At 38.6% G+C, this 19,074-nt stretch overlaps 1 protein-coding gene across 1 annotated transcript; it reads right to left on the bottom strand.

The window, feature by feature from the left end:
- Window positions 1-2,443: 2,443 nt before the first annotated feature.
- On the bottom strand, window positions 2,444-17,314 carry ube2na (ubiquitin-conjugating enzyme E2Na). Its single transcript, XM_046864715.1, has 4 exons — window positions 17,091-17,314; window positions 10,950-11,196; window positions 7,235-7,375; window positions 2,444-3,761 (listed from the first exon to the last, which is right to left on the bottom strand). The coding sequence occupies exons 1-4, from the start codon at window positions 17,118-17,120 to the stop codon at window positions 3,715-3,717; spliced, it is 465 nt and encodes a 154-aa protein (XP_046720671.1). The 5' UTR covers window positions 17,121-17,314; the 3' UTR covers window positions 2,444-3,714.
- Window positions 17,315-19,074: the final 1,760 nt, after the last annotated feature.

The raw sequence follows: 19,074 nt of genomic DNA, 5'->3' as shown, positions 1-19,074 counted from the left end.
AACAATATTTCTACTTCTGTATATAGTGCATTATTGAATTGTCAGTTTTTCTTATATTTTTTTATATTTCATCTTTACTGTGTAATTTCTATGTATCTCTATGGCTGGATTTTCTCCTGCACTGGAAGCTTCTGTCACCAAGTCAAATTCCTTGTGTGTGTACACATATTTGGTAATAAAGCTATTTCTGATTCTGATTTCTAGTGAATATACTACTTCTGATTCTGAAAATCAAAAGATTTTTTCCCCTTTTATCTGGAGGATTGGAGGGAGATGGGACTACATTTGGTAAAGGTAATGACAGGTTTACCAAAACACCAACGCATCACCAAAATGAGTTATTTGCTTACAGAAACAAATATGACTGCCTTTTCTGTGGTGTGTTTGTGTTTGTATCCCAGTCCCCGTTTACTTTTAAATGAATCAATTCAGATTGAATAAAAATATCCTCTGATTATGTAGTCCGTATAAAAGTTATAAGATGTACAGTTTCTCCGGTGTCACCTATGTAATTGTCCGTGTGGAAACAGCAATGGTTCCATTTGGTGTCCTGGTTATTTACGTAATTAAATTAATTTTACGTAATTAAAAACCATAATTACTTTAAAAACGTTTTCAAGAATATTTTATCTTCATGCTCTATGTTTGGTTTCACAAATAATAAACATACATTGCATAAAGCATTAATATTTGTCTATGCCCATGTTGATTAGAGCTTTAAAAAATTGGAAAGTATTCATTTAAAGAAAATTTGGAACAGATAAAAATGTACGATTAAGTTGCAATTAATTGAGTTAACTCATGACAATCATTTAATCTGACAGCTCTAATATTAATGTGACATCCAGTTACCAGCATGACACTAAAACAGGTAGGAGTAATGGCTACTTTTTACTTAAGTACATGCCAGAGCCCAAAATTCTTTACTTTAACTTAAGTAAAAAAAAAAAAAAAGTATAGTCAGTTATTTATCTTTTACCTGAGTAATTTAAAACATGAGTATCTGTACTTCTACTTAAGTGAAGGATGTGTACCTTTGCCACCTCTGTACTCATAACCTACTCGTATAGATTTAATAGCCCAAACTAAAGTTAATATAGGAATCAATTAATTTAAAACAGAAAATTACAACCAATCTCATTACAAAATAACAGTAGGTAGTCGTGTAATTGAAGTAAATTAGCTACTTTAACATAAATCATGAATAAAACTGCAGTAACTTTGTTATTCATATAACCTTATCCAGATCAGTGAAGGTTTCCATTAGCAAGTCTGTTTGTATGTAAATGTACACAATCCCAGAAACTTTCATAGAATACAGAAACTTTAACCATATGATTTTTATGAACATCACAGATCAATAATAAGTGCTTCTCTGAATGATTAAAGAACAAATCCATTCCTATATACCTGATATGATCCCCTAATGGCTGTGGACACCTGACCATAAAGTTGTGATTTTTGAGCATCCCAATCCACATTTAGTTCCAATTTGCAGTTATAATAAGCTCCTCTCCTCTGGGAAGATGTTTCACAGGGTTTTAGAGTGTGTTTAGGAAAATGGGTGCTCATTCAGCTACTTGTGCTTCAGTATGCAAGGTTCTGATGAAGGTGAAAAGACATGGGGTGCTGTGAGATTTCATATTCATCTTGAAGGTCTTCAGGTGGGATTAGTTCAGAGCTCTATAGGAGACTCTTCCATTACAACCCATGTAAACTACATCTACATGGAGCTATGTTTGTGTACAGGGGCGTTGTCCTGCTGGAACAGGTTTGGGTCTTATAGTTAAAGTAAAGGGAAAGATTTATGCTGCTGCCCCAAAAAACATCCTACACAATAGTCTACCTTCAAGAAAGAAGAAACACACATGGAGGAAAAAAGGCAAGTGCCCTAATACATATGACTGTATGTTAGTGTAGTACTGTTAAATAAACACTGGTTAATGTTTAAAAATAAAAAAAAATTAAAAAAAGTGCAAACTCTCTCGTGTTCACTAGTTTGAGTATCTGTTACATGACTACTTATTTTTGGCCAAGCAGGGCTTTTTCTATTCACAATGAAGCAGGAATCTTACTTTGATTATTTAATATCGAGAGCAGTGAAGTCGTGACTCGGCTCCTCCAGTCCTGGTTCAATCCTGAGCTTGAGCAGAGGTCTGTTTGAAGTTTTAGATGTTCTCCTGGTAGCTCAGGTGAGAGGAGAAGAGACTATCCACATCATATAGATGATAACTCTGTATAATGTACATGTGGGCATGCGTACAAAAGCAAGAAGTAGAACGGGAAAGGCGTCTGTATGACAGTGATGTTTATTGCAAATGCTGCATATATTTCACCACGTGGTCTTGGTGGGTTATGGATAGATGAAATAAAAAATAAAAGCCAAAATCTAGTCCCAGGCATCGAATCTGTATAAAGTCTGGCTGAATGATGACGCCACCAATCTTATTAATCAGCAGATTTTATTTACAGAAAGACAAAGTATGTGGGCTGTTTTCATGTCATTCAGAAAGCAGGAAATCATTCTCCCCTTTAGAAAGAAGGAATTTACATACAGTGAATTGAGACGTCTCAAAGCAAAGACTGATCTTGGTAATGGAAATCGAGCGCTCACTGATCACGGCAGGCTCCTCGCCTCTATATATTATTAAAAAAAAACAAAACAAAACAAAAAAACTTCTCTCCATTCACACATTACCAGTCTTAATGCAGCCTAGATTTGCAAAATAAAGGCTAAAGGGACGAAAACAGCAGACGAAGCTCAATGCACTAGAGGACTGTGTGGAACACGGGTGAAGAAGCACATCAGTGAAGGAGTTCAGAGAGTGCAATTAGTACAGTGATGGCATAGAGAGGGGAGAAAAAAATAATTCTAACACCAAATACAGTAAGAGAACTGTTATACTAAAACTCATGGTACAATCTCATAATTCGCCTGCAGTCAAAAAAAAAAAAAGAAAAAAAAAAGAGCGAAAGAGAGAAAGATAGAGAATAAAAGCCTATGTTAGATTCTACACGATCAGCGGTCACAATAGTTAACGTGAGAGTGGAAGGCTAGTTCATGTTAATTTACTCTAATCAGTTCCATGTCCAAAAAGTATTGATTTTCCTTTCATGTTAATTTTTTATTTTTTTTTTTAAAGTGAAGCCGTTTTTTTTCCTTCTAGACCTTCTAAAAGGGGAGCACTTTTGTCATTTGCCAGAAAAGGGTGCTGTTTAATCAGCTGCTTCTCAGAAAAACAAAAAGCATCATGAGAAGAAACAACAAAAAAACAAAACGGAGGTTAAAAGAAAAATGTAAAAAGTTACCCACCACCCCCCCACCCTCCATATGCCAGGAAGAATGAATTGACAGCCACTTTTCCCACCCGGGAGCCTCCCAGATGGATGAAAAAGAAAGCCATGTGAATATCTCTAAATCCTCTGCCCATGCATTTAAACAGTAGTGAATTAGGTCAAAGATGTTTTCTTTCTTTCTTTTTTTTCTTCCTAATATGCCTTTAAATTACAAATTAAATGCAGTTGTCATTATTTCCCCCCCCTGCTCTTTTCTTTAATATATTCTTGACAGTTGTTTTTTTTTTTTTATTATTATAACATTAATCCCTGTGTCCTTTAAATGCAAATGAATAGGTCTTGGCAGAATAGGAGGAGTTGTGTTCACACTTGACATCCACTTTTTTCCCCCCGCTTTTCCTCTTTCCCCCTATTTCTCTAGACTTCAATATTGTTCCCAGCGTAAAGCCTGGTCCATGTCCGGGCTGAAACAAAACAAACAGCAAAGGCATTAAATCAGGAGACACTTATTGATTAATGGGAAAGAAAAAAAAAAAGTAACATGACACTTTTCTCTGGCGCAGTACGTGGTGTTAGAAACATGACCCTCATTTAAGATTAATTGCACTCCTAACTAGTTTCATCCTGTCCTGTCCAATCGTCTGAAAATGGGAATAAACGTAAAAAAAAACTTGAAAGTTTTTTTCAGACAAATCTAAATAACCAAAATGTGGGGTTTTATCTTTATTTAAAAATCATTTTAGGTGCCAATTTCCCCAAACTCATTCACAGAGTATCGGTATTGAGGTTTTTACCAGACAAAAAACAAAAAAAACGCTGAACGAGAGAGCAAATCTGACATTTTTTTCTGATTCTATTCCACTGACATTTCTGTCAAGTTGTTGAAAACAGTCTAATGCTTTCATTTATCCTGCCTGTCCCATAACAAAACTTCTTGTGGTTTTCAGTAATGCATCAGTCAATAGTGTCAGTAAATACCAAGAATTGCGTCATCATATTCCATTCAAAATACATTTAAGAGAATGTACGTCGTTCTACAGTTACACGTGTTGTTAATGTATGCGATCCGATAAAAGGCTGAAGAGTAAGCTTGCATTTCTTTTACCACATTAAAGCCAGTTCACGGCTGTGCAGAATATGCAGTGCTGCTGGCTCCAAACCAAATGCTATGCCATGACTCAGTATTTTTGCAATAATGTGGTACGTGTCAGGAAGCCCTTGAGAAAGGTCATATCAGCTCTAACTCACTCTAAACAAAAAAGTTGAAAAAATAAATAAATAACAAACTGGCACCAAACCAACTATTTTTATCATTTAATACACACAATGCATCCAAAAGTATGTAGCCATCTGACCACCACACCCATTTTTCTTCTCCAAGCTGTTGCTACAAAGTTAGATTGTATGCTGTAGGTTTAAAATTACACTTCTTTGGAACCAAGTGACTGAAACCTGTTCCAGCATGAAAAGCCCCTGCACACAAAGTTCAGTCTATGCAGACATGATTTGCTAGGGCTGACCTGCACAGCACCCTGACTATTTCAACACATTTTGATTATGTTTTAATTCTTTTTCTTTCATAATACAGTAAAAAGAGTATACAATTTATTAATTTTCATTTATTTTAATGCCACTTAAGATATGGATGTGCCAAGAAAGTAAGAACCCGAACAAATAATGCTGAATAATGCTAGTCCTATGATAATGACTGATTTTGGAATGGGCACGTGTGTGTGTGTGGCAGTCCGGTGTCCACATATTTTTGGCCACTTAGTGTATTATGAAAACACAGCACCGCTCGAATGATCGGCTAATGCCAGCTTACATAAATATAAGGGCTGTCAAAATCGACGTGTTAATAACGTGTTAACGTGAATTAATCTAAAAGGCACTAATTTTATTAACACGTGATTAATCCAGCACGCATTTCTGTTTTACCATTTTTATTAAAAACAAATAAATAGGTATAAAAGAGGCAAAATGTTAACCTTCAATGCAACATACATTTATTCATAAAGGTCCTTTCTTATAAATACCTCAATATATATATTGGAGGTATTTATAAGAAAGGACCTTATGAATAAATATGTATTTATTTAACTATATTTTATATACATATACATACACACACACATATATATACATAAATTTTATATATATATATGTGTGTGTGTATGTATATGTATATAAAATATAGTTAAATGAATACATATTTATTCATAAGGTATCTCAGTGGAACCCGGTTATCTCGCCCTCGGTTACCTGGACAACCCTATTAAGTCGATGTTTTTGAAGTGGAACCGCCAAAATTCTCGCTTTTTCTAAGCATTTTTTTATCGGTTATGTCGATGTTTTTTTATGCCGCCGAACCCTAATATCTCGAGCACAAGGGGGGAAAAATTTGCCTTTTTACGTCGGTTATCTCGGTGCAGCCGCAGAAGAACTCGCGGAAGTGGCGGAAAAATCAAGGCTTACAGATGCTACAGGTGTTGTATTGTATACTGGTGAATCTCTGCTGTTAGTTAGTGCTAGTGTTCGCAGTGTTAGTAGGGGCGCGGCGCGGCTTTGGGAAGAAAAGAGCAGCCGTTGAGAGAGTGCCGGTGGGAAGGCACGTACCGGGATACGCATGCGCGATAACAACGACCGCCGTGAACCAACATATACCAACAATAACGGACAGTGAGAGTGTGGAAGTTTAAATAGGAGCTGGTGATGATGCTAAACGAGCACCTGATGTGCGCGATTGAAGCCGAGAGCTTCAGAGAAAGCGGCCGAGAAAACACCTGCTACGCTGAAGGGGGCCGAAGGGGGCATGGCAGGTGGATTCCTGACAGATAAACATGTACTGTATGTATTTTTATAGCATGCCTTCATCAAACAAATCGCGGCAACGCTGTTGTGTAAAAAAACCCTTCAAAAACACGTGCATGCACATTCTCATTTATTAACGCACATCATGTACATAAAGAAATTTCAAGCACGTTAATATATTGCCGCCATTTTGATTTTCGTTTATCTCGATCATCGGTTATCTCGATGCTTTTTGGCGACCCCCTAGGACATCGACATAACCGGGTTCCACTGTGTGTGTGTGTGTGATATATATATATATATATATATATATATATATATATATATATATATATAAAAAAATACATACACACATATACAGTAATCCCCCATCGGGTCTATCGTGTTATCCGCGAGAGACCGGGAAATTAGCGAAACAAATTAGTTATGTGGCAAATGCAACTCCGTGATAAATCGGGGGCGCGAGACTCGAACCGCTGTAAAGCAGGGGATTACTGTATGTATGTATGTATGCATGTATATATATATAAAAAAGAAAAAAAAAAAAAAAAAGATTTTGCTTTACTGATGCACCAAGCACATCCGGCAACTAAACCCGTCTGTGTGGAGAAGTTCCGCTGTGGTGTCCTGGTGATTTACGTAATTTAAAACACCATAATTACTTTGAAATTTGTATATAGTGTACAAGTATATTTTGACTTTATGCTCTATGTTAGGTTTGGTTTCACTAATAATAAACATGGATTTGCATAAGGCATCCATATTTGTCCATGCCAATGAAGATTAGAGAATTCAAAAGTTAAAAAGTATTCATTTAAGGTACATTTACAACAAATTAATTTGCGATTAGTCACGAGTTCACTTCACACATTAAATATTTGAATTGATTAACATCCCCAACAAATATATTTTAACATACATCAGAAAATGTCAAATCTGATCTGTATTTTACCCAGAGTTGGGTAAAGACCCTAAAACCGATACTCTGTAAATCCCCATTTAGGAACTTTTTCCAATTTGGCTCCACTGCACCACAGCTGTGATGTTGCGCAAACTGAAATAATGAACACTATAAAATATTCAGCTGTTTATCACAAATCAAGTTGAATGTGGCCTTCGCACCCACCTGTTTCTATGGCTTGAGCTTCGTTGGTCTTCCACTGCTCTGCAACGTCGTTTGCTAGAGGATCATCAGGGTTGGGAGCACTTAGTAATGCCTGGATTGATAGCAGCACTGTGCGGATCTGCAAGGCGGGGGACCACTTATCTGGAATATAAATGATGGCAGAGGGAGAAAGAGGGATAAAAAGGGAGGGTGAGAGGATGATGAGGAAAGCAGTGACCAGCAGTCTAACCATATGTTCACATTCTATTAATGCAGAAGACAAAGAGCACTGGATAGAGGTGTAGTGCTCTCCAAGAGATTACTAGTGTGACTGGAGAGGCTTTTGACATTTGTGAACGATTATTATAAAAGCCAGTTACTCTGTTCTAAAGGCTGGGGGGGGAGAAAAAAAAAAAAAAAAAAAAAAAAACACTATTGAATACAGGCTCTCTTTTTCACACTGGGAGTCTCAGCAATTCAGCACCAAATCTCTCAGACCTGAATCCTTAAGCTCTAATGAAGAAGTTAATCCTAGGACTTTTGGACAGAGCACTACCCTTGAGGTTATATGAACTAATCAGAGGTTACACCAAGAAATAGGCCAGAATATAAACAAGAAAAAGAATCTGTGGGTGGCATTGTGCTTAGAATCTGGCTCATACCGAAACCGCATTATGGCCATGCAAAATAAATACACACTGCAAAAATCAGAACCAGATGCAATGCTTTTAATACAAAGTGCCAAACTGTGTAAGGGCACTCTTTCAGAAGAAACCTTGCTGACTACTGAACTGACAAGAAACTGCATCAGAGGTAGAGTTGTTTCTCCAAGATTGTATACTAAAAAAGACAAAAAAAAAAAAAAAAAAAAAAAAACACTGGCAACACAGTCTATTTTTCCCTGAACCCGAACCAATTTAGCAGCACCCAAATCCAAATGAACCAGGAAAGTATCCTGAAGCCTCCGCTTGCTCTCTCAGCAGCACGTTCCTTATTGCGATCGCACTCGAGTGTTGCTAAGCACAACATCTGTAAGCATTTCAGTGCTGTGTGAAGGCAAGCTTCGCAGTTTTACGCAGTCTGGACCCGAGATTCGTTTTCTACTGCAGCCTAGGTGCACTCAAACGCTTATTCAGGTGGTAAGAGACACGGCTTTATATAAACATGGGCGTGCTGCAGTGATTAAACGGGCTGTTCTAATCAGTTTCGGTTCCTCAGGGAAATCGACATGCTTAAAAGGTTGAAATGTACTTAAGATGTGGCCTTAAAAAGCTTTAGTCACTCTAAATCTCATAGGAGTAAAACATAGAAACGTCCCTCTCTGCATAACATTTCTTATCAGGGCCAATGCATATTTTAAGTCATCAATGTTAAAAACAACAAAAAAAAAGGAACACAAATCCACCCTTTCCCCAAACACACATGATACTAGGTACTTTCAGTTCCTCCAGAAAAAGCAACATGTGTTCAGACAGGAGGGGATGTACAGCTGCCAGACTGCTAATGAGCGAGGCTGATGCACCACAATGAAATAAATAAGAAACAAATAACTAGAATCTGCTGAAAACAACAAGCAGGCATTTTATTATTTTTCTGATTATATAAATCCACATTATATTCTCCATGGATCTAATATAGAGAGATGGTCAGTTATAATCTTGTGCTGGCTTTCTCAATCATTTAACCAGTAAAGAGAGGGAAGTGTTTTCACAATGTATGCACAGTGAAATCCCATGCATCAGATTATTATTTCATTTTTTTTATCAGTAGAAAACATCATCACGTACTGTATATCAGGGGTGTGAGAAAATAAATACACGTATCACAGTATTTAGTTTTAGTTTAGTTACTGTATCGAATTTTCAAAAACACAATATCGATATTTAAAAGAAAGAAAGAAAAATCACTCACGGCAGCTGTTCGGTTTTGAGTTAATATCCTGACCGCTAGATAGATTGGCAGTCGTCTTATCTCTGAACTTAAACAGTGACCGGAAGTACTAGAATAAGGTCACGCCACTACTGTTAGCATTAACATCGATCTATTTCCTGATTTCCCAATCATGGGTATGACTTGCGCCGATGGCATTTTTTTTCTATATTCTTTTTTATGTGCAGGTTATTTTTAGGCGGGAAAATGTTAAAATGGCATTAAAAAATAAAATCACAGAAACAACATGTGCTGTTTGTGGTTGGACTTATATCCAGGAGCTGCATTTGTCATTTCAATATTCCAAAATATTGCCTTGCTTACAATATCGCAAAATATCGTATAACAACCCCAGTATCGTATCGCCAGTTTCTTGCCAATACACCGCATGATTGTATATGTGAGCTGCACCCATGCTAGGAACTCAATAACCAACTTAACAACTATCCTTTTAAACAAGATCCAGATTTTATTATTGTGTTTTAAATTTGGCCATTAGTCGACTTTGGTTATGCCCATGTTTTACGGCAGCTTTATTACGTTCAAATGCTTGTTTTCAATGTTTGTATATTTAATTTATGCATTTCCATTAATTATTATACACATTTAAATTAATTATATATTCTAGATATTATATCTTATATCGCAACTAAACAAAATGTCTATTTTTTAAAACAAAAATTGCCCTACAATGTATTATATTTTATATAGATTTTTTTTTAATGCATGGATGACAAATTGCTATCAGCATTTATCATTAAAACATTTTGCTTCACCTTGCATAATTTTTTTTATTTTTTTTGCATACAGAAAGAAGAAATCCTCCATGTACTCAACAAGCAGCCACTATAAGCTTTAAAATGTCTAAATGAAAAATAGTTCAACTCAATATCTGGCTTTTGCATTTTTTTTTTAAGTACAATTTTATACATAAATACCCTGAATTAGGGTTTTATATATTTATAATAAGCAAATCATCTAATGGGAAAAAAAAAAAAAAACGATGAATTCTTAAACAATTGTCCGATTAACAAAACAATTGTTAGTTGCAGCCCTAGAAATAAACATAAATTCAAGTTCTCAAATCCTAAAAGCAATTAAAACAGGGCATACTAGTTATCATATTGATGTTTGTTTTATTTTTAAGGACCATTTCAAGCAAATCTGAAGATTAATTTTACATACAGCTTAGAAAAATAGCTATTGGTCTTTAAAAAAAAAAAAAAAAAAAAAAGTAATTACAATAATCTATGCAGAATAAATTACCTAATATTTTCACACCCTATAGATTTTTGTAAGGTGGAAGGTGAATATGCATGTGATCTTGGAAGCACCATGTCTTCATGAGCCCTAATATTTTACCCAGCTGGTAAACTGCTTGCAAAACTGTTAATAGAAACGTCAGTCCAATCCAAGGCCAAGATTTCTGATGTATGAAATTACAGTAGCCAAGTCTTAATTGTTCTTTTCAGTCAACTGTCTAACTCTGGCCAAGCCTGTCAAATTACAAACGAACATTTGGTAATTGATCTAAAACAGCACCTAGGTTCTATGGTTTCTGGTTACCAAGTCATTCTTTAATAATTTGCATACTGGATTGTGATCAAATCAAGAGGCCTACGTTTACTTTACAGACGTACTGAGAGTAGCGTAATAATACAGTATAGAGTAATTTCGGGTCAGGCCAGCTCTTTAACGCCGTCATATATTGCAGCCAGACACAAACCAATCTAGATTAATTTCAGAAATAACATTTAAGGAGAGGTTCCAAAAATCTTTAGGTCCTTTCAACATTAAAAAAACTTACCTTTCAAAATATCTAGGCATATTCTCCCCAGCTTGTCGACGTTGGGATGATATATTTTGGTCATGAAGCGTACTTTTGGAGCTGCCATGGGGTATTCTTCAGGAAGAAATAGTTCAAGTTTAAAAGTCCCTCCCTCAAAGGGGGAGTCCTGAGGTCCGGCGATGACCACGTGGAAGTAGCGAGCATTCCCTTCATCGGGCTCTGCTTTGATACCTGGCACGGGCTCTGCCAACAAACGTTGAGTTTCCTAGACACACACACATATGAGAGAGAGAGAGAGAGAGAGAGAGAGAGAGAGAGAGAGAGAGAGAGAGAGAGAGAGAGAGAGAGAGAACATAGCAGGTTGGAACAGAACTTGCTTACTGGCACCCTCAGCTAATTAAAAATTGGGCTAATTGGCACTTGCTGACTGTTTGCATTGATGTTACAACAGAGTAAAACCTGCTGATGCCACTCAAACGTTGGTGGCAAAAGTCACAAATGATAGTTTCTCTCCTGTTTCCCACACATGTGATGCAGAGCTGGAAGTGAAAAACTTCACTAATGTTCTTTTTTTTGTTATTTAGTTTTCAGCAAAGGAATGTTTAGTGATTACAAAACATGTACAACCAACATTATGCAACTAGCTGACTGCAACCTTCCACAATCGGTGGTAAGAATATGTTCTCACCATCAACTGTCTACGAGAAGAAAAAAAACATTAATAATTTAAACAAATTAAATTAGGGCTCCATAAGTACAGGCTTTGATTCTATAAGCATCTTAGTAATGTAATTAACTGACACCTAATTAATTAAATAATACATATTACACCACAAGATAATCTTAGAAGGCATAGGGAAATAAACTTCACAAATACATTCCAAACAGCAGAAATGAACATTTTATTGTCATGTCTCTATTTTATAAACAGAGACAAAACAGTACCAGTAAACTGGTCCCAAGACACTCTGTTTGATCGACGGGCAACTTTTGATGAGGCGTGGTGACGACAACTCTAACCTTGGCAATGCCTTCAATAACTCTGACCAATTCCCATCCTCCCCTTCAGCCTTGGTGTGTGGAAGTTTAGTTTTTTAATCTGTGATGCCCCTTAATCCAGAAAAGGACTTCACAACACCAAATATCTTGCACTGCCTCCTGAAGAAATTCAAAGAATTCTTCCAAATGCTCCTTCCATCACAAATCTTGGGAATGTTATTACAAGATTTCATTGAATTGAATACACAAAATACCTTGACATTCCGATCCACCCCAAAGGTGTTCAATGGGGTTGACGTCAGAGCTCTGTACAGGCCACTGGAGTTCCTACACAGCAAACTCATTAAATCATGTCTTTAGGGACCTCACTTTGAGCACAAGGGCACACAGTCATGCTAGAACAGGAACGGGCCTTCCCTTTACCGTTGCCAGCATAATTTTGCAAAGGGGAAACATTATTGCATGGCGCAAACACTGGGGGAGGGGAAGCCCCAGACCATTATCCTTCCTTAGGCAAGCTTTATTCTTGGCATCCACCACACCCAGATTTATCAACCAGGCAGCCAGAAAGTGATCGATCCATAGAACAAGATTCCACTGCTGAAGATCTCAGCAGCAGTGCTTTACACCACTCCAGCAGAAATGCAGCACTACTGGGAATGGAAGCCAATTTCATGAAGCACCTGATGCAAAGATCTGGTGCTGAGGTTGCTTCCAGAGGTTGTTTAGATGTGATGTAAGTGACACGAATGAGTGATGCAACAGAGACTGTTCGATTTTTATGCGCTACACACTTCAGCACCTGACTCGGGTTCAGTTTCACACTAATAGCACTAGAGTTGGCGGGGGCAGACCTAGCAGGGTGGAAATTTCACAAACGTGTGCCAAAGGTAGCATCCTATGACAGTGGTGCATTTTATGTCATTGAGCTCTTCAGTACGATACATTCTACTGCTAGCGGATGTCTATGGAAATTAAATGGCTGTGTGCTTAATTCTAAGAATAGATTTAAAATAGATTTCGTTTGAAAATAAATTTCTAATTAATAACCTCAATGAGTGTTTTGGCCATATAGCAAAGCTTCTTTTCCTTCCAAAGTGTGCATGGAAACCTAGCATTCCAGGAAGAAACAAGGTTTTGGAGGAAGAATTGTTCAAAGCCATTTCAATTATTGAAATAGTTCTGGTGAAACATAAGCAGCTGGAACAACCAGAATCATGGCTTTAGCTCAATCTCTTACAAGTGCTTTATTCATGTGTAAAATTCATTGTGTGTACATTTTTTTAAGAACTCATTTTAGAGACTGACATGTCACTGACAAGAAGATAATAGTGTCTTCATTAAAACAAAGCGCTCAACAGAACAAATAATCTAAAGGCAGGCGAAGCACCCAGTCACAGAATACTGCTTTATTCCCTGTGATTTGCGGCATCATTTCAGAGTGAAACAGTTGTGTGCTTCATTCTTCCTTAAGAATTTTTATTTTATATTTTTTATATGTAGGCACCTGACAGTCAGTCAGTCTAAAGATTAAACTCATAGTAGCTTCAACCTTCACAAAGCCCAAATCATCATTGTAGCTAAATATGCACAGAGGTGTGTTTCCGTATGAGCTGGGGGTCGCTGAAGGCTGAAGGCGCTCATCCAACCACAACGCAACAAAATGCAACTGCTGCTCCAATAGTACTTTGGTTAAGAGGTGAATTTTAGAAATTGCCCATGTGGGAAGTGGCGGCTCAACCCAGCTCAATGGGTAAGACGTTGAACTTGTGGTCAAAAAGCTGCAAGTTCTGATTGGAACTGAAATCGCAAAAGTATCAAGCTTCCACTCCTAGGCCCTTGAGCAAGGCCCTTAACTGCTCGTTTGTATACATGCTCATGTGTGTCGCTCTGGTTAAGGGTGTCTGCCAAATGCCATTAATGTAAAGGAACTTAGTAACTGTGCAATCCCTGACATTAGTAAATCATGACCTTCATAACTCCAGAACCCTCTGAAAACTTTTAATGGCTTAATTGCATTTAGTGCCATTTTAGTTTTTAATTAATAGGCAGGTCAACAACCAGCTGTCTTTTTTTTATTGAAATTGGCAAAGTCCTCTCTGTGATCACAGGATAAATGGATATGATGATTGCAACCTAGTGAATTAGTAACGGCGCTGACTGAAGAATGACCGTGATCAATCACTTTCACAAGCATGGAACCAAAATCATCATCAGAATGTTTCATTAATCCAAAAAAAAAAAAAAAAAAAAACTATCTGCAAGCCTTTAGCAAGCGGTTTATTTACCTGATTTTTTTTATCTTGATTTGTTCCAACTGGTCTGTATACACAGCTACCTGCTGCACTACATGAGTGAACAGACATGTCTACATGCTGGACCGGATGCACTTGAAGTCAGAATTTTATTTCACTTTATAGCCAAAGGTATGTGGACACCTAATCCTCACTCCCATATCTGCATGTTGAACATCCCAGTCTAGATTTGTTTCTCCATTGTTGCTATGGGAACTGCCATTCTTCTGAGAAGTCTTACTACTAGATTTTCAAGCGAGGAGATTTGTGCTCATCCAACCACAATGAGATCAGGCACTGGTGTTGTGAAAAGGGAGATATTGTGCACAGAAAGATTTCCAGTCTGACGCTGGACTTCATTCCCTTCATATGGCAAACCATCTCTTCATGGAGTTTGCACTGAATTCAGGGGCTTTATCATTTTAGAACAATTTTCAGCCTCTTAGTACTACTAAAATCCTGACGCTACAGAACAAATACATTCTATACAATTGTGTGTTTTCAACCATGTGTTAGTAATTTGGTAAATACCCACATATGGCTGTGATGGTGTGAGAGACACCTAATTGTGGCTATGCATCAACCTTTGCATCAGTCTGTGAAGCACAACCACAGGGTCTGCAACTTACATTTGGTTACTGTGGTAGCAATCACAACCCACCAAAACCAAAATCATTATGTTTATTATTAGATCCTCAGAGCTATTAGTCTTTGAAGGTTACATGCACTGAATGAGTGTAATCCAAATCCCAAAAGCTCATCCTATAAATAATCCTGCAACCAATTTTGATGTCAAATAAATTTAATTTAATTAAAAGCCAGAATGCTGCACATTTAAAGAACAGAACATTTGAATTGTTGGACTTTGTTTAAAAAAAAAAAAACCCTGACCTTAGCCAGGATACAGAGATACATTCTGAAACCCAGGAGACACAGTAGCCATTAATGTAAGAGTGAGTCAAGATAACCTTCAGGGCCTTTACTAGCACACACACAGAGTATCTGATCACACCTGTGGAATGTGCAAAGCTCAAGACGTGACACATCTGAGGTTGCACGACTTGACTAAGCACTCTCAATATTACTACCTAGCTCACGGCATGCTCGACGACTATGCATTTTTGAAGATCGTCGTAATAACCCCGGAGCAGAAGACCGCTTATTGCGAAGGAAAACAAAACACTGACGTCGATCTAAAGAAGTGACAAACGTGATGAGTCCAATTATTGTGCGGAGTAATTCTGACACCTTTTGTATTAAAGCAAGGCTGGGACTCATCGAAAGAGTATGAAAATATGCACCGCTTTGGTTTCAGTATCGTTTCAACTGACGCAAAATTTCACAGAAAGAACCACCACATTCCTGAAATGTCTCGAGTCTTCTCATATACATAAACGGACAAATCCCAGTCTCCCATCTGAAGAGCAGCGCCTGGGCCAACCTCATGGTGATGCGTGCTGCATACACAACATCCGATTCCTCAGACTGCATGAGTGTGGCTTTTGTGGTCCAACTCCAGGGCCAGCAAACACTCCTGCTAGAACATTCATCAGGACACGCATGCCTAATGAACCGCTGATGCAGATCACCTTCATGTCTGCTTTTGGGGTGGCATCTTCATTATCATTTGATTTTCTCTCTCATGATCTGAGCCAAGGGTGACATCATCGTTCATTAAAAAGAGCCCCTAACCCATGAAAGGTGTGAAAGAGTGTCAAAGAATAAAAAATGACGCCTTTTAAAAAGGTGGATCAGAGATTGGCAGTGCATTTATGGTTGGAGGAAAACCTTGACCGATCGCAGCTTTGGGCTACGCCTTTCGTTGTGAAAAAAAGCCAGTCATTCAGATTTCCATGACTCACAGTAATGACAGTGGTACCTCTCTGGGGTGTATGTGCTCCCAATATTAGTTTAGACTCTAATACTCGAAAATTCGGCTCTACTGACTAAAATAGGACCCGAATCCGATTTTTTTTTCTTCCGAAATCCAGCCATCGCATTGCATCGCTTCTGGGTTTGACCGCAAGAAGCCAGCTAAGCTGCGTAGCTCTTATACCCGATTCCCATACCTCTCAAAACCCCCCAAACAACAAACCCGAGACAATCTTTCCCCCACCGTAAACTGATCTGATCTCCCGGTGCATCAGCCGCGTCATAACCCACCTCTAGAAACGCGTTTCGCCGGTAATCACGCAGCTAGCAAAGGCCTAGCACGAAAAATACCAGAGGAACAAAACCTTTCACTTTAGCGAGCTACACGATCTCCATATCCTCATTACAAGGCATAATACAACTCGGTGTGTTGACAAAGGCTGTGGAAGGAAACAGAAACAGGGCCAGTGCACGCTAGGATGGGGGTGAATTGTGGATGTCCAAACCCCGCTGTCTGGCCCAATATCGCAGCGGAAACCTGAAGCTCAGCGCTAGCATATCGCGCCCTGCCTATCGCCGTTCAATCAATGAATGGCAGTGGGGATGACTAGCCACCTAGCGCGCTAGTCTGCTAGTCCGTTCGTTAGCATTTCCCTCGCGCTGATACACGGCGGGACGAGGGCCTTTCGCCCCTGAATTTCAATCGCACTTTTGGGGGGAGAACAGTTATGCACCACGAGCAGGAACAGGCCACCCGCCATTTTTTCTTCGTTGCCTCTAATACAGTGTATTTTTAACCCACCCATATAAGAGCGAAGACCGAAACGGAAGTCGCTAACTGGCGCTTAGCCTAGCCTAGCCTAGCGGCAGCAGCAAAAAAAATAACCGGTTTCTGCTTTTGTGCACGTCACAGTGCGCGCTGTACGGAAGCGTCCCGGTGAAGAAACCGGGGCCGCGCAAGTGTCCTGTGCAGTGTGGCTCGCCTCACGGTTACCTTGATAATCCTGCGGGGCAATCCTGCCATGTTGTCTCGAATGCGGTTTTAGCTTCGACTTTCAGTGCCTCTTCCTCGCAGAGACGCAGCGCTCACGCCTTCAGCGCCTTGCGTCACGTCCCCCCTCCCTTGCGCCCAAACCGCAAGGAAAACATAATGGGAATTGTAGTTTTTCCACAACAAATAGACTCTCCGCCATTTTCCACAACCTGCTCCTGGATTGCAGATTCAGACAGCTGCACACTCAGAAATCCCTAGTTGTTTGGGTTAGGCATTTTATTTCCCCTTAAATGAGTTAATCATTGATTTTAAAATAGGCAATTAAAATAAAACAAAAGGATCTGCAAAAGTGTTTGGAAGTGTCCTTAAACATATCCTGATGTTCATTAGGACACACACTAAGAACACCATCAGTATAAAACACTTTTGGAAAAAAATATAGCTAAAAAAGAGCATTTTTAACAGTTCTTATTTAAATAATGCTGGAAGAGGTAAAGTCAAGTCAAGGATGCTTTTATTGTTATTCCAAACATATACAGTAGAGCACACAAATACAGTAGGACCCACTGATCAGTACAGAGAACGGTGTTAGTGCAGATAATTTGTCCAAAGCATTCATTAGTTTGTATAGACATTTTGTACAAACCATTAACAAGTGTGTGTGTGTGTGTGTGTGTGTGTGTGTGTGTGTGTGTGTATGACTCCTGTATTGAGTATTTAAATGGCTTGCGGAAAAAAACTGTTACACAGTCTGGCTGCAATGGCCCAAATATTCGGTACCTATTTCCAGATGGTAAAAGAGTGAAGAGTGGGTGTGAGGGGTGTGCGTGATTAGCTACAATGCTATGTACATGTTATGTAAATGTCCATGATAGACAGACAAGAAACAGAGACGATCTGAATCAGTGCATTTCCCAAACCAGCGGTGCAGCTGATCAAGATGCCTTCGATGGTCCCACTGTAGAATGTTCTCAAGAACTAAAGATGCTGCTGGGCTTTTTATGTTATAGAGCTATTCTTGACAATCTCCATGGAAAAGCCATTGATGTTCAAAAGGGAGTGGTCGTTGACAAGTAGTTGGCTTTGCACCAGTCCATTAACCTCTGCATTTAATCTCTGTATGCTGATTACTCATTTTTGCTGACGAGACCCACAACAGTTGTAGCTTAGTAGAACTAGATGATTTGATTCAAACTGGGCATTGCTACACAGTCAAGAGTCAGCAGTGTGAACAGCAGGGGTTTGAGCACATATCCCTTTGGCATGTCTTCCTTGTACTCTGAGAGATGGTGGGACCAATCGAGCAGTGGCTGAAATTTGGTGGGAGCATTCTGTGGGGTCGAGGGGTGCAAGCATCAGTGTTTTAAATCGGATGCAGGCAGCCACAGAAAGCTAGTAGAGGAAGCGTAGCAATGGGAAAATTTAGGGGGACCTAGAAAAGTTGCAAACAGTTGTGCAGCTGCATTCTGGTTTACTCAGAGGATGAATCTTGTTCAGATGCAGACCTGCCATGAGCGATTTGCCGTAGTCTAGTCTTGACACGATAAGGGACTGAAGAAGCACCTAAATGGCCCGTGTGGATAGTAACGAATTATTTTCCTGATGTTGTAAAAGAAAAATAAACATAAGCATGTCAGATTAGCAATGTGTGAAGAAGGGGGAAGACTTCAAAGATAACATAAATCTTATTGACAGAAATGTTTTATATTCAATATTTTTAACAGCAACATTTAGCTATCAGCACCCTGAGGATTCTGACAATAATTAAGAGACTGCAAACTAGGGGTCTAAAAAAACAAAATCAATAAATGTGAAAAGGTGAAAAAAAAAAAAAAAATTATTTTATCTTTTTGAAAATAATAAAATAAAGGGTTTGCATTTGCTCATTTAAAACCGAGGAGCTCAAGTTTCGTACCGTGATGTTGAATGAATCAGGCCTTTAACCATTATCCTTTGCATGGCACAGACAGTATTCCTAGCAATA

Source organism: Silurus meridionalis, chromosome 13 (genome assembly GCF_014805685.1).
Source record: "Silurus meridionalis isolate SWU-2019-XX chromosome 13, ASM1480568v1, whole genome shotgun sequence".
Taxonomy (NCBI): Eukaryota; Metazoa; Chordata; class Actinopteri; order Siluriformes; family Siluridae; genus Silurus; species Silurus meridionalis.
Note: the sequence above shows the minus strand (reverse complement) of the source record. Positions and strands in the feature narration are given on the sequence as shown.